This window comes from Sceloporus undulatus, chromosome 3 (assembly GCF_019175285.1).
Source record: "Sceloporus undulatus isolate JIND9_A2432 ecotype Alabama chromosome 3, SceUnd_v1.1, whole genome shotgun sequence".
NCBI lineage: Eukaryota > Metazoa > Chordata > Lepidosauria > Squamata > Phrynosomatidae > Sceloporus > Sceloporus undulatus.
The window spans coordinates 194,218,121-194,234,568 of NC_056524.1; the positions used below are offsets into that span (position 1 = coordinate 194,218,121).

A 16,448-nucleotide genomic window follows, 5' to 3' on the forward strand; every position below is an offset into this window, starting at 1 on the left:
GAACTGCTCTTCCAGCAGTTTCATATATATGTTAAATAGCATAGGGGACAACACAGAACCCCAAGGAACCCACAGGGCCCAGGGGTCAAGCAAGGATCACCCAGCACCACCTTCTGAGTTCGCCTCTCCAGAAAGGAACGGAGCCACTGTAAAACAGTACCCCCAAGTCCCATCCCAGAGAGGCAACCCAGAAGGATACCATGGTCAATGGTACTGAAAGCTGCTAAGAGGTCTAGCAGAACCAACAGGGTCACACTCCCTCTGTCTAGTTCCCTGCATAGGTCATCCACCAAATTGACCAAGGCTGTCTCTGTTCCATAACCAGGTCTGAAAACAGATTTAAATGGATCTAGATCAGTGGTGCTCAAACTGTGCCCTATAAGAGATTTTGGACTTGATAATCAATTTTATCAAGAAACCCCTGGAGTAGAGAAGCCACCACATGTTCCATTATCCAAAATTGTAGGTTGGACAGTGGTTGATAATTATTCATTATAGAGGGATTCAGGGATGGAAGGTCTCACAACTGCCTCTTTTAGGCACGCTGGGACTTTGCCTTATTGTAGGGAGGCACTGACTACCTCCTTTACCCACTCAGCCAATCCTCCTCTGGCCTGTTTAATCAGCCAAGGACAAGGATCTAAGACACATGTAGTGGCTTTCACCTCTCCAAGAATCCTGTCCACATCATCAGGCTGCACAAGTTGAAAAGTATCATTAAAGTTGCTCTAGCCTGTGTTTGGTCAGATTCACTTCGAGTCTTCCACCAATGTTACTCTAGTCTCTGTCTCACTCACTTCATCACCATTTATGTTTTATATACACCTTATACACGTAGTCTGACATTAATTTTATACAATATTTTAGTAATCTGGTGCACGGAACTTTGTCTACAATAAACCATCAGAAAGCAAAGGAGTCATTATTTCAGCTGCCCATGAAAACAAGTTTTGGAGTATTTTGGAATTCCAGATAAGGGAGATTCGACCTATGTTATTCAATTCATATAGCGGCCCTGGACTCTGAATATATGCCTAAAACTTTCCTATTCCAAAAAAGCTAAATGGTGGCAGGGAGGAAGGCTCCATGGAACCAGAAAGGTTATGTTGGTGCATAATAATATTTGTTTATTTTATTTATATTACACCTTTCTCCCAATACAGGACCCAAGTTGAAAATGGTTTGGCAACTCATAAATAACAAACTTCTGAAAAATTCCAATCTAACAACAACAACAACAACAACAACAATCCCCATCTCCACCTGTCCTGCATCTGAGACTCCATGGTCAGTGAATCAGAAAAGCTTGTAACAGCAGCAACACTGGGGAATGTCTTAACTGAACAACAGTGATCTGGGAGCATAAGTGATGTCAAAACTTAGACAGACCTTACTATATTAAGAAAGGAATTCCATTTTATTTGTTAACATATTGCCAAGAAAAATAGAATACTTCCAAATTCAGTGTGTTCTTAGGCCTGCAGTACACTCAGACAGTCTGTTAGTTTTGTAATGTATCAATAAATATATCAGTAAGAATGCAAAAGGAAAAAAACGTTGCTTTCTGCAGTGAAGTCACTCATCCAATATTTATTCATTGTTTTTAACAGCTTTTTATCTTTTTAACTGCATTTTATTCTTTTAAGTGTAGATCTTGACTGTTTTGATTAGTTTAGTTGATTAGTTGATATTATGATTAGTTTAATTTCATTTTAATGTTTATTTTTTGTATGTTTTCAGCTGTACTGTACTTCATTCTTTATTAACAGCAATGGCACTGCGGGATGCTGAGAAAAATATTGTTAGAAGTGAAAAGAAAAACTAAGAAATAGATAAAGAAAAGCATTAAAAATGAAGAGGGGAAAAGACATACAGGATACAAATTCACAGAGAATGTTACCAAGTACAGACAATGAAATGAAGGTTTCAGGAAAAGCTGTATTTTTATCTCTCTGCTTCCTAAACTTTAAAGCAAAATAAAACAAGAGAACCATAATACTAAAAGATTGCTCAGCTGGGAATTTTCTTCTGGCTATGTACAAGCTATATAATGCTTAATATGTTCTCTATAGCTTTTTAAGTTAATTGAAACCATCTTACTAAATCAATGCTGTATGCTCCTAGACTTGAAAATGATATGTGAAGCATGTAAGAAACATATCTATATATTACCTCTGAACAACTGGAAAAACCTTTGCAACTAAAACATTTTAATTTTAGCAAATAGGGAATGGAGAATATTCATATATGATCTAACAGACACAGTGAAAACGAGACGATAACATTACTTTTAACAGTAATTAGTTTAAGCTATGGTTCAAATCAAATCTGGTAATTAGTTAAAATTTATTAAAAGTAATCCTTCTCATTACTCAAAAATAACCTGGTACATTTTTTTTTCTTGAAAACAAAGCACTAGACTGCTACAATCCACTGGCCTATGATACACTGCTTAATTTGCACTGCTTAACCTATGCAGCGAGATCCTTATAGCTTCTATAAATATAAAAGATATTAAAACCAAGATGGAATTTAAATGGGAATATATATGAAAATATGTATGGAAATGTTTATATATGATCATTGTTATGATACAGACAACAATATGTCCTAAATAATAAAAATATTTATTTTTAAAAAAACGATTACAGTTACCCCACAAAAGGAGTGAAACTGTCTCTTAGTACATTATAACTGCAATACATCAAATTTAAGCCCTAGATCAAAGAATGTCTACAACTGTGGGGTGGGATCCACAGCAGGGGGTGCAAGAGTACTGAGGGGGGGGGTGTGCAAAAGTTGGAGGCCCTGATCCCACCTCCTCTTCCTCTGCTTCCCAATTTTTTTCTGTCCTGGAGGGGAAGAGAAGAGCCTGGACACTTGGAGACTCTGCCTGGGGAGGAGGGGGAGGAGAAGGAGAGCTACTTCTTTTAAAAATATTAATATACATGAAAGTTTCAGCAAACATATGCATACTAAACAAAATATTATTCATATACTCTGTTGAGTGGGAGTGAGGCAACATCTGCATGAAGATGTAAAGGAAGTCATGAAGGTAAAAAGTTTGAGAAGCACTGTCTTAGCAATTTAGAAAACATGCAGGGGTAGCTGTGTTGGCCATTTAACAAACACAGACAAAAATGCATCAAATTGTCTTAGCAATTTGTTTTTTGTCATTGTGCGCCTTCAAGTAATTTTTTACTTATGGCAACTGTAAGGTGAACCTATCATGGAGTTTTCTTGGCAAGATAGCCTTCTGAGGCTGAGAGTATGTGACCTGCCCAAGGTCACCTAGGGGGTTTCACGGCTGATCGGGGAATCAAACCCTGGTCTCCAGTCACAGCCTAACACTCAAACCACTGTGCCACACTGGTTCTTACGAGACATTAATAACAAATAATTCATTGTTTATAATTCACTACTTTCAAGCTCTGGCGAAAGCTTTAAGCAAAACAGAACACTTACTCCAAGGACTAACATACAGGAAACAAGAGCTGGCCATTTTGGGCCTAAGATATCATGGTGCCCTTCCCATCCTATATTCAGAAACAAACTGGACTGGAAGTTCAATTTTACTACAACACTTCAAATGGGACAGCATCATCTATCTTCCCTAAGGACAACAGGCTGGTTGGGAGGTGGAATGCAGGATAAACCATGTACTCAAGAGAGGCAAATAACCAAGAGTCTCAAGAGGAAAGGTTGGGAAACTGAGGATACTACCTCAATCAGTTGCTCAACTCTTCCTAATTGTAGGAATTAGGCCTTTCTGGGGACATCAAACAAGATGTCTTGGGAAACTCAACATTCTTATCAAGATTGCTTGCATGTCTGGTGTGGAACAACATCAACAGTATGATCAACTACTGGGAAAGGGAACCAAATTCTGTGCCTGGGTATGATCCAAAATATATCCCCAAACCCTTACACTGCCCCTGCCTCCACAAGAAAAATTGTAGGGGTTATCTGCCTCCATTTTAGTGTCCACATACAACATCCTCAGGAGTTTGGTTGTTTTCTATCAATGCAGTTCTTCAGGCCTACTTTTCAGTTCTGGGAAGCAAATGCGAACTTTTGCCCTTCTAATTTCTCTCTCACCCACTGTCTTCCTTTCTATTTGTCTGATCAGTTCATGTGGTTTTCTTGCCCTCTGTAACACTGTGGTTACTGAATTTGTGTGGCCAGAGGGAATTTTACTTTTTTCCCCTGTGTACACAGCCTGTGGAAAACAGCAAAGCAAACTCTGTGTATTTATTCATAAGTATGCTAGGCCAACAGTTTTGAAAATAAAAAACTGGTTGAGTTTCAGAGGTGCTTCTTATAAAATAAAACATGTGGAAATGATACTGACCATAGAAAATATAGCCAGACCTCAGATCTAATGCAGACTTCAAAAAACGAAACCAAATATAAATGCTTTTTTATTCCACTAGCTGAGACTGTATTTTTTCTTTTTATTATTTTCAAATTATGGTTGTAGTCACTAGTTGTTTTCCAAACACATCTGAAGACAGAAGTACATCAAAGTACATCAAAGTAAAACTAAGCAGTGAACGGAGGAAGGAGAGGTAAGTAAACAATTAGATTTTCTTGTACAGAATCACCTGGAGTGTATTTCACCATACACCAGATCCCCCAAAGAACCTGGTTTTTCCGGGTTCTTTTTGGGGCGGAGGGACACCAGGCAGTTTGGCTGCTGTGGCGTCCCTCCAGAAAAAAACAGGCCACTGCCAGCCCGCCCTTTTGAGGCAGTCTCTCCCAGGCCTTTGAAGCCTTGTGCATGTCAAAAATTATGCTCATCAAGAAGATGGACTAGCAAGCCTCTACAGGACAGGCTATGAGACTTACCACTTCCATTTTTGACTAACCACAATCTAGCACTGTATGTGGGCCCAAAACTATTGTTAATTCTAACAGGGTTTACTGAAATAAATCAGTTTGATATTGTCTTGTTTCAGTAAATCATATTTTCAAGTAACTGGGCTTTGCTGGGTTCAGACATGATGCCAAGCTGCAACTGGTCAAAAACAGAAGTAAAAGTTTTTCCACAGCTGTACCAAAGAAAATGTACATGCTTATAAAAATATTTGGTCAATTACCTTTGGCTGAATTTCCCACCTCACCCTCTTCAAATTAAGAAAGTCAAACGCAGGCAGTTGTCACAAATATTGCAAATGGTATCCCCATCAGCACACCAGGGAGCCATTTTAAAGCAATGTATATTGCGGGGAACTTCTAAAGTACAAGGAAATGTTTTTCCTCTAACTGTGCCTACAATTAGGTCTGGGACATCTAGATTACCAAGTGAGTTCTGGTAAAATAGCCTATGTTCAAGCACTCATCTCTCAGCAGAGAGACAGAGTCAAGACAGTACTGTTTTCCACCCAAAAAATATTAGCATGGGTAGTGACAATCTAGAACTTCTTAGCCTCTAAGATGAGTCCATGCATCTGACTTTCTTCTATAGCAGCCTCCATGTGGGAGGTCTGCTCAAATCCATTTATTTTGGCCTTCAACCAGCAATAGGATAATCACAGGATGTTATTTGTATTCATGTTTTTTTGTTCAGTTTACTTTTTCTGAAGGAACAGAAAAGCCTAATTAACTGTTATGATTTGGCAGTACAATCGGCCTTCCATAGCCATGGATTCAACATCCATTGCTTGAAAATATTCAAAAAGGAAGGGAAAAAATCCAAAAAGCAAATCTCGATTTTGCCATTTTATATAATAGACACAAATTTTATATAATGGGACTTAATTATTCACAAATTTTGGTATCCATGGGGAATCCTGGAACCAAACACCAGTGAATACCAAGGGTCTACTGTACTTCATACTCCATTAAGTCATTTTAGTCACAGCATACTGGATCTCACCAATGACTAAAAGCTCCATGTACTGGCTGGAAGTTGCATCCATATTTGTACATATTCAGACCTTGCACAAGGAGGTATCCAATACACCTTCCAAAAAGTCACCACCCCAGTATGTTAAAACACCCATGAGCAGCCATAGGCTGAGAGTAGAGGCTATGTGCTCAAGAGCAACTGGGGGGAAAATGAGGTACACCCTTACAGCCATTAGTGGCCAAGGAGATGGAGCCAGATCCAGCAGTTCTCCACCAGCAAGGAAGCAACAAGACAGAGGGAGCAGCCTGACACGTTTGCCATCTCTTGTGAGTATTTATGCTCCATCAGTCTAAAGTAAGATCTGTCCCATTGTTTTCAACTGGCAAGCCAATGAAAGGAAGCCCTAAGCAATCTGTGGATAAAAATATTTCTTACTCTCAATGAGAGGGAGCAGGGGAGTGACTATGAAATGGTATCAAACTACTACTCTACCCAAAAGGTTACATACAAAGGGTACTAGCTCCTCACTATTAAAGGGTACCGTGCTACTATTCCATGTGTTTTCCTTAGCAGATTTTGGATGGTAAGGAAAAAGGTTGGAAGAAATAATGGCGGGAGGGACTGCATATTGATGACAACAGTTTTGGGACTGCTCATAAATTTCCATGAAAGAAACAGAATTACAGTAAAAGCTGCATAGTGAAGCACCCAAAATGCACACCAGTTCAGTTATATAATCTTGAAGATACAGTCGGCCTTCCTTATCCATGGATTTTCTATCCACAGATTCAAGCATCCACAGCTTGAAAATATTCTAAAAATGTATAAATTCCACATAGCAAATGTTGATTTTCCACTGTATACAAGGGACACCATTTTGCTCTGCCATTATATGGAACTTGAGCATCCACAGTTTTTGTTAACCATGGGAGACCATGGAACCAAACCCCAGCAGATAACAAGGTCCCACTGTATATAACTGTGTGTTTCAGTTCTGCTACCTCCTCCAAAAGACTTTTATTCAGGCTTCATATACAATTCTCCCAGCTTATTACTCCTTAACAATCAGGGATTTAAATACTCTACAGACAGGATACCTTGTCATCTTCCTGATGCACTACCTCTTACGATTCTGCCTGTACTGCAGCCACTCACTCAAAACCATAAGGTTGCGAGTGCAATACCAGCAAAAGGGGTCAAGCTTGACTCAGACTTGCATCCTTCCAGGGGGAATTAGCTTACAGTTATAAACCGCTTAGACATTGCTAGTTCAGTATGAAGCGGTATATAAACGAAGCTGTTTGTTTTTTTTTGTTTGTTTATTGTCCAACAAGGCAGAACCACATTGTATGTATATTGCAATGCCCAACAGTGCTTACTGGAAATTTTGTAGGGAGGTAGGAAGCTACATAGTAGAAACATGGTGGAATTGTTAAAAAAACCCAATCCAAAATTATGGAAGCCAGTAATCATGTGTGTTTGAGCTATTTCTTTGGACCTGAACTTCATCTCTTCCTTTGGAAAATATTTTTAATTGCCCTATTTGAGCCAAAACATGAATAGTATATAAAACACTAAATAAATTTTTAAAAATTTTGAAGTAAATTCATGAGTGTTTAAAAGCCCTGTGTTTTCGAAAACACAGAAGTATTTAAAGTTATTCCATTGAAGAAAAATTAAGGCTCGGGACAGACGGCAGGAAGCGCTGTCCTCAGGCCAGTTCTAGGGTTCCGACTACATGCACCAGAACCCTAGAACATGCCACCGCCATGCCGGCCTCCCGTCCACACAGGGGCCGCCATCTTGATGTAAGCGACGTGCAGAGTATAAACGTTGCTGTGCATTGCTTATGTCACAAATGTGCCAATGGCGCACTCGTGACGTGCACACGGTTTGGGGTGGAGGGATGCCTCACAGTTTGTCCACTGTGGTGTCCCTCCACAGGGAAACAGCCACGCCCATCCCACCCTTTTCGGATGGTGTGTACCAGCCCTAAGATATGAAACACACTTTGGCTCATATTGACTCACAAAGTTTTCCAAATTGTTTTATTTCCTTCTTATTGGAAGGACTGTGTTGTAAAAAACATGTAATTTCGTAATAAACTGCCTGAGTATTTAAGAGAGTAATTCCTCCCCAGATATGTGTATCTTATAAGGTGAAAATGTGCTTGTTATTTTCAAACTGTTTATTCTACTGCAAGATCACATCTACACTGTTCTGTCATGGGTAGTTTCAAGTTTAGTTTCTGAACTGAGAAATTATTTAGACCTGGTGATGAGATGCAACCATCAATTATGGAAGATCTCTGGAAAGAATAAGTAGCTGACTCATTTTCTTCCTTCTTTAACAAAAACAAAAAACAAAAAAAAAAGGGGGGGGTATTAAAGAAGCATCATTCTCCAAATATCTCGTATTCAAATTATTCCATCTCACTATGTACCTCCATGAAGACTTTGTCAGCACAAACTTCTGGAAATATCAAAGGGGAGTCTTACAGAGATCTGTTTTTCATTTACACTGAATTCTTTTCCATGGAAAGTGGGTTAGACAGTGGAAACCAGTTCATTCTACTGGTGCCCATAATCCAATACTTTATTTAATTTATTTTCCTGTTTAAAAAGCAGCCTGTCCTGAGCCAGAAGTACATCACTTAAAGGAAAATTGTGTGCATGGGAATGCAAGAACAGAACTGTTTTAGAAATGTCAGCAGAGTGGAATCTTAAGAGCAAAACTTTGTGCATTTTTTAACCACAGACATTCCATATCCCATGATAGAACATAGTCCTCTTTTGCACTATCTAGCCAAGGGTGGGGGGATGGTTTGCTTCACTTTCAGTTAAAAAATTATATTAATGTTATTTTCAGCAATCATTTAACAGGAATTAAATATTCTAGTCAGGTAAAATGATGTGAAATTCATACTGTACAAACTAACAAAAAAATTTTTTTAAAAAAGGAATATTTCCTACAGCATATTATTTTACACTTCCCAGAAGCAATATATAAAATAATCCAGGAAGCAATGCTTAAAAGGAAATTGTTGGAGTCAGCTGCTATGTGTGTGTTCAACAGCATACTTCCTCTGTTCATCTTTGCCAAAAGATGAAACTTGCTGCAGTATCCACCACAGTCAGTAAAATACTTGTTCTGTATTCCCTACACAGAAACAGAGCTTTGAAAAGTTGTCTTTTCTTAGTACAACACCTCAAATTCTAAAGTCCACATGGCCACTGTAATGTTGCCAAGCTCTGGACAGAACCTCACCTGCTTCCAGGTTCTAAGCCCCATACACAGCCTTGCTCCTCTAAGTCTGCCAGTCAATCAATTGAATGCAACTTGTCGCAAAATAAGTTAGTTTCACCATTACCATTAAATGAGTAATGGAGAACAGCAGGGATACCCTATTTTACACTTGGCTGGGAGGGATGAAACAGGTTATCCTAAAATTCCCCAGATCACAACACACACATTAGTTTAAATGAACAAATACTGTATATTTATTTATTGGATACTATTGGATACCATATCATTTGATACTACTCACCCCTCACTCCTGTTTTCATTACCTGTTCCAACACACTCCCCTGCTGTTCATCATTCTTTTACTCAACTGTCTATTATACTCGCCCTCTGTAAAATTATTTGTCTTACCATGATCAAGCACAACATAGTAGTTCCACATGGACTGACCCCCAGATTTACTGTTGGCCTGCTACAGTTGAGTCATTCCATGCCTGGTGGAGAACAGGGTAGGGATAGGGTGGCGTGTATTGGAGGAACATCTAGCTATGTCCCGTACCAGATACAAAATAATCACATCATCTACTAGGATCTTCCAAAGGTCTCAGTGGATGATATAATCATTTTGTGTCTGGCTACAGGGACAAAGACAGATGCTTCTCCAATTCCCTCCCCCAGCAACTGCATAACCATGAATTTCTACCTGAGACCTGAATACTGTACTCCATCAGTGCATTTGAGCAACTGGATTGCAATCCATGAAACTCAATGCTAAAATAAATCAGTTAACGTCAAAGGTAGAAGAGTGTTTGTGTGCACATGCGTGTGAGCACGTGTGTGTGCGCGTGTTCCCATTACCCAAAACACTCTGCAATGGAAAATGACTCAGTATTTGTCACTTTAAATATTCCAAACTATATAATACAACACGCACACCTGCAAAACATTAAACGAAGTTTCTAAAATTACATGATTACAGTGGCAAGGCAAGCTCACCACATGAAAACCAGAGAGCACTCCAGGGCATAAACAAACATTTTTGCTACATTTTGGGACAAATATCAAACACATGCAGGAGTTGTATTCCTAAGAAGCTGGGTTATGTCGTAACAGTGCATTCTGCTTCCAAATCCGCACTGCTGATGAATTAGGACACATTTGCACAGCAACAGCCTGTTTCCTTAGCTAGATAAGAACAGAAGGAAACTTCTCTGTGGAAAATATAAGTATCTTCTGTCCGGGAATAACCTGATGTTAAGAAAGAAGGCAGGCAGAGTTGCTCCCTCAAAAACAATTTGCCAGTCATGCTGACAATTTTCTGGAAGTCCTTCGTTGCAGGTGGTGGACTGAAGAGTGCACTACAGGAGTGTATTCAGCTCCTGAAACAAGAAAGCTCCTACAAGATCCTAATCATCTGGGTATAGGTTGAGTCTCCCTTGTCCACAATTCTTGGGACCAAAAGTGTTTTGAATTTTGGAATACCTGTATTTGCATTATATATGTACATAATGTGTATCTAGGAGATGGAAAAATCTAGGAAATTGTGTACCTGTGTATCTAGGAAATTTATTTATGTTTCATAGGCTGTGTCCATACCAGCGCTTTGCGCCGGCCTGGCCACATACTAGGGTTGCGCGGGGGCGAAACATCCACATGCCCTGCAATCCTAGTATGTGGCAGCGGCATCATCATGGCAGTCTCCTGTCCACAGGATGATGTCACGCACACGCCCCATGCATGACGTCTCTGCACCTCCCCAGACCACTTACAGTGGCCTGGGCGTGGCATGAGAAGCTCTGAAATGGCACTGCATTGTTCCCACAGCAACCAAATGGCTGCCAGAACGAGGCCAGGGAATAAGGGGACATGGCTGTGGCTCCCAGGGTGTCCAGGGGCATGAAGCCCCAAAACATCCCTTTTCCGCGCCACTCTGGATAGCCCTGCCCCCAACCCGGAGATAAAAGGGGCGCCACAGACCCACCCCTTTGGGACAGTCTGTACCACGCCATATATACCTTACACACATAGCCTGGAGGTAATTTTAAACAATATTTTAAAAATAATTTTATGTATGAAATTTAGGAGCTATGAAGACAGCCCCGAAAGGGCAGCCTTCAGTTGCCCCTTTTACAGCCAGATTGGAGCCGCGGCACCTGTACACTACAGCTTCAATCCAGCCTTTCCAGGGCAAGAAAAGGAGCTGCAAAAGCAGCTCCTTTTTGCAACCTGGAAAGGGTATGATAGCTGTGGTGTCGCAGCTTTTTGGTGCTCCTCTGGCTCTGCGTAATGCAGACACAGTGCCAGAGGAGCACCATGATGCTGCACGCCATGCAATGCATGGTGTCATGCCACCATGGGGGCAGAGCCGGGGTGTGCATCATGCAGACACTACTCCCCGACACCTCCCCAAGCCAGCCAAACTGCCAATCTGCACAGGGTCTTAGTGTGAACCTACTGAATCATCAGAATGCAAAGATTTGACTATCTTAGCCACCTATGTTTTGGTTTTTGAGTATAGTGCGCCCTTTTTTTATGCGAGGGATCCATTCTTTACCCCCCCCCCCCATAAAAAAAAATGCATATGCTCGAGCCCCGTTGAAAGTAACGGGGCTCATGCATGCGATTGTGATGCGGCGGCGGCACAGCAGCACACACATGCCTCAGGCGTGCGCCCCATTCATCTAAATGGGACGTGCCACCTTTTGTGCCCCGTGCAGCTCCCTTGCGGCTTTCAGTGTATGCTGAATGCCGCGTATAGTGCATCCGCGTATAACGCGGGTGCACTATATTTCACATTTCAGAATTCCAGATAAGGGAGACTCAACCTGTATATAAGATGTAATAATATTTTACTGGCGTAATCTTGTAACAATTTATCAAGTACTGTATACATTTGTTTTTTCTAAATATGATGGGTCCTGTTCAAATGCAACAGCCCTGTTCAAGTGAGTAAAATACAATAACTTTTGTTGTGTGCTTCTGTATTTTAACATCCATTGTTTTCTTATGAAGAAAAATATTTTGAGTGTTGGCTAGATAATAGGTGCATCTGTATTTACTTAGTACTGACTCACCTGGGCGTCTATTTTTATTAGTGCAATATCTGCTTTCTCATCAATATCTTTAATTTTAGCTTCATATGTAACACCATTCTTCAGTTCCACTTTTACTTTGTTCTTATTGGTAACCACATGTGCATTAGTAACTATCAATCCATCTTCTGAAACAATGAACCCTGAGCCACTGGCAACAGGAACTTCCCTCTTTGAAAAAGGCAGCCTAGAAAACAAAGAGTTTCTAGATGGAAAAAAGCAATACCTGAAAACATAGAAGATATTAAAGAAACAAAATCTACTTCTATCATTATTATTTTTTGTACCGAGAAGGTATACTTGGGTTTTGTGAAACCTCAGTTATATACATACACCACTTTCACATCTAATTCATTACTATATTATTATTTTTTACTCTGGCATGTATTTAAGAAAATTATGACATGCAAAATTATTTGCAAATTATGACATGCAAAAGCCATTTGTTAATTCTAACTAGATGGGACCCACTGAATCAATGTGACTTACATAAGAATAGACATAAAAAGACATTAAACAATTGCTTTTAGTTTTCTATGTTAAAAACAATATTATCCTCAGAAGGAGCTTCTGCATGCAACAATATTTTTCAAAGAAATTAACAAAATGCACAGTCACCAGGGAAATATAAAATTTGGATCTTTTGTGTACTTGCGAAACAATTCAATATGAACAACAGCCGGAGCGATCTTCTCCACCACATCTGCAATAAAGTTGTATTTGTGTCGCAAGCTATTGGGATCTTCCTGGCCTGAGGAGAGAAACAAAATAAACTTGTCATAATTTATTAACATGACATAAGGAGTTGTGTAAAGAGTTGAAAAACATGTGAAGTCGATGCCATGTCCTAGTTTTTTGGGGTTTTTCGGGTACTGAGGCCATGTTTTAGAAGAGTTTCTTTCTTACATTTCACCAACAGCTGTGGCTGGCATCTTCAGAGAAATGCTGGAATAGAAGAGAGTGGGTGGATATATACTGTTGGTTGAGAGGAGTGTGATCTGCATATTAATTATGGATTTAAGGATGGCCTGCTGGATGAGATCTGTCAATTACCAATCTAGAGAGCTTTAAAAAAGGCCATTAAGACAGATCTCTTCCGGCAAGCCTTCCCGGAATAAAATGCTCGGCCACAAATAAGACTTCCCATCCAGTGAACTCTGCCCATGATGATTTTTATTAGCTTAGTGGTTTTAATATGTAGTTTTTAATCTACAATGTTATCTTGTTTTAAGGGGGGGCATAATGGTATATATGGATGTATTTAACCTGTTGTACACCACTTTGATTGCCTGGCAAAAAGCGGGATAGAATTTAAAAATTATTTATTTTTGTATATTGTTCTGTTGTTGAATGGCAAGGCCTACAGGGTATCATATTACTTAATAACTCATTGTTTGTGGGAATCCCCCTCAGCCGGGTGGTTTTTCATTTGATTTAATGTTTCCTGATTGGTGTTTCAGGACTGGTAGCCAAACTTTGGGGCAACCCAGACTGCCCCAAAGGGATGGGTGGAGGCGCCAAGTTCCCCTCTGGAGGGACGCCGCAGCCAAAAAGAACCAGAAAAAATGGATCTTTTTGGCACACTGTGACACATACAAGACACAACGCTGGGTGCCGGCAGTGCGGTCATGCCACCATGCTTGGTCATGCTCGCACATGTATGGACGGTTCCACATAAAGATGAAGCCGGCCATATGTATTAGCTTTCAGGTGTGTGGTTGCGCACGCTCCGGAATCCTAATTTCAGCACCGCCACGGCACTTTTGGCCCATCTCTTTTGGGCTTCGTTTACTTAAGGTTTCTTCTTTCCTGTTGAAATTGTCCAGGACCCAGGAAAAAAAGTTGCAAAACAGTTGCATTAAAAACAGAATCATGTGGCCTATAAATTTTCAACAGAGCCTAGAATTCACTTTTTGGGGAAAGAGATTGTATATAATTACATTAATTGTAAGGAAGAAAAGCAATGAAATGAAAAAATACTGAAGAGCACTGTATTTCAAAAAGGAGTTTCAACTTCACTCTCCCATAGACACTCCCTTCATCATTTATCTACGGTTAATGAGGCTTCATTTTTACATAGAGGTTCTGGTTCAACCGTAAATGACTTTGATTTACTTCTTTAAAAAAACAAAAACTTCTCCTTGGCTTACAAATCGCCCGGGGTGCCCAAAAATATGTAGAAGTGTCCCATGCCCTCAGGGAAATTGGATGTCTGTGTAAAAAATTTCCCTGGGGGGCTCTGTGTGGTCTGTATGAGGCCCATGGGCATACTTTGTCACCGTGTTTTATTCTTTATTCCCTAAAATATGAGGTATTTTAAAACCGTTCAGTTATGAATTCAATTATCCACAGAATATAACTGGATGCAGTGACTTTGAATACAGTATATATTCAGTACTGTATACATCTAGAAATTTTTAATCAAATGATTGTGTAACACTTTTTGCCAATAACAAGACCATCTGCCTTTCGTTTAGTTAAGCAGAAGTATGGGCTACACATAACATTCTTTCCTTTCGAAAGTAGTTTGTTGTGTTGTTTTCAAGTTGTTTACGCTTCTGTCAATCAAAATGGGAAACATTACAAGTTTTTTTGCACAATTTGTTCAGAGATGACGTTGCCTTTGCCATTATCTGAGGCTGAGAGTATGTGACTTCACAAGGTAACCAGTGGTTTTCCACAGCTGAGGAGGTATTCGATCCTGGGCCCCTTAATACTGGGGTAAAAGACACTGGAAGGAATGGGATGATCCGGATGCCCCTCCCCGAATCGATCTCGTTAGCAAGTGCCCACTACAATTGAAATCGAATGCATTTTGACAGAAATCGAATGCATTCTGTAGATTGGCCACTGCAATTCAAGCTATCGTCTGGTGACGTTTGCGGGCATCGGGGAAAGTCTCTCCCTTTTAACGAGCAGGAAGTTTTCAGCGGCTATGAAGCAGAGAGAGAGATGCCTCTCTCTCTCTCTCTCTCTTTTTTTATAAACTGTGGGCTTTTGGGTCAGATCTGCCCCTTGTCCCAGGCAAAGGATGGGATTGCCATGTTTTTTTTTTTTTTTTTTTTTTTTTTGCTTTTAAAAGCAACATTAGCTTCCCTTTGCTTCCTTGCTGTATTGCTCAAGAAGAGAAATCATTCGCATGTTCGCTCAAAAAAAATAGTTAAAAATGTAACATCATTGTTTGCAACATTTGTAGCTTCTCTTCTGCAGAAGCAAGGTTGATCCAAGGATATAATAAGTGCAAGCCTGGCTCTCATTGCCTCTAGGAATAGAAACAATGCGCATATTTGCTCAAAAAAATTGTTTAAAAATGTAACATTGATTGTTTGCACATTTGTAGCTTCCCAACCTGCAAAAAGCAAGGAGATCCAAGGATATCAAGTGCAAGCCTGGCTCCATTCTGCCTCTGGAATAGAAACAATGCCTGACATGAGCTCGTTCATTGACCGATTTTTTCCTCCTGCAAGGAAGGAAATGCCCAGCGAGCAGGGAAAGAGGCTCCGATGCCTTCCCTTGCTCCCTTCTCCCAGGGCTCTTTCCTCCACCCCCCCCCTCGATGAGGGGAGGAAATGCCTTGCCCTTTGCCCACCCTCTGACCTAAAAATCCTCCTCATATTGCCTCGAATCGTGATCGAGGCCAAGTTCTCATTCCAGGACCCGGGGTTTTTAAAAAGAAATGGTATTTGCGCCGTTTCAAAAGACTGCGCTAGGGCCATTTACCACGGAACGGTGTGCAAGCCCCAGATTCGCTTGTGTGAGATTCGGGGTGAGTAGGAACTTCACGTGATTGAATCGGTTTCAAAACCGATGTTTTTTGTAATGTGAATGAGCCCTGGTCTCCAGAGTCATAATCCATGCCCATTTTTAGGAAGTGTAAAGTCTAACTAATGATCTTCCATCAGTCCTCAATCAGGAAACAACATCCAATAGCTCTTATCAGTGATAATTTTAACCAAAACAGTTGCTTTAATAGACAGGACATATATTTACTTAAGCTGAACTATACATTTCATTACAATATTTCTTCGTCTTACTTTTTTAAAGTGAAAAAGTAGCCAGTAGAGGCAAACAATTGTAAGTGGTGACAACAAAGAGGACTAAGGCAATTTGCTTTTTGACCCACCAAATCCTCAGCAATGCTTTTCCATCCATGGGGGAAAGGGAAGTTTAAGTAAAAATGGCAGCTATCAGTTTTAATGTTATTATTCACAGCTGCCAGTCACTGCCCCCAAGGTTTGTTTTCCAACTACAGTAATTAAGTC

At 40.1% G+C, this 16,448-nt stretch overlaps 1 protein-coding gene across 2 annotated transcripts in view; it reads right to left on the bottom strand.

The window, feature by feature from the left end:
• Nucleotides 1-16,448, bottom strand: part of HTRA1 (HtrA serine peptidase 1) — a 70,291-nt gene that overhangs the window by 23,945 nt on the left and 29,898 nt on the right. The window contains exons 2-3 of one of the 2 annotated variants that reach the window (XM_042456866.1): nt 12,838-12,937; nt 12,169-12,373 (exon numbers count right to left, since the gene is read on the bottom strand). In XM_042456866.1, coding sequence (XP_042312800.1) covers nt 12,169-12,373; nt 12,838-12,937 — 305 coding nt within the window. Of the gene's footprint in view, nt 1-12,168; nt 12,374-12,804; nt 12,938-16,448 lie in introns of both variants that reach the window. The other variant, XM_042456865.1, reaches the window with a different exon arrangement.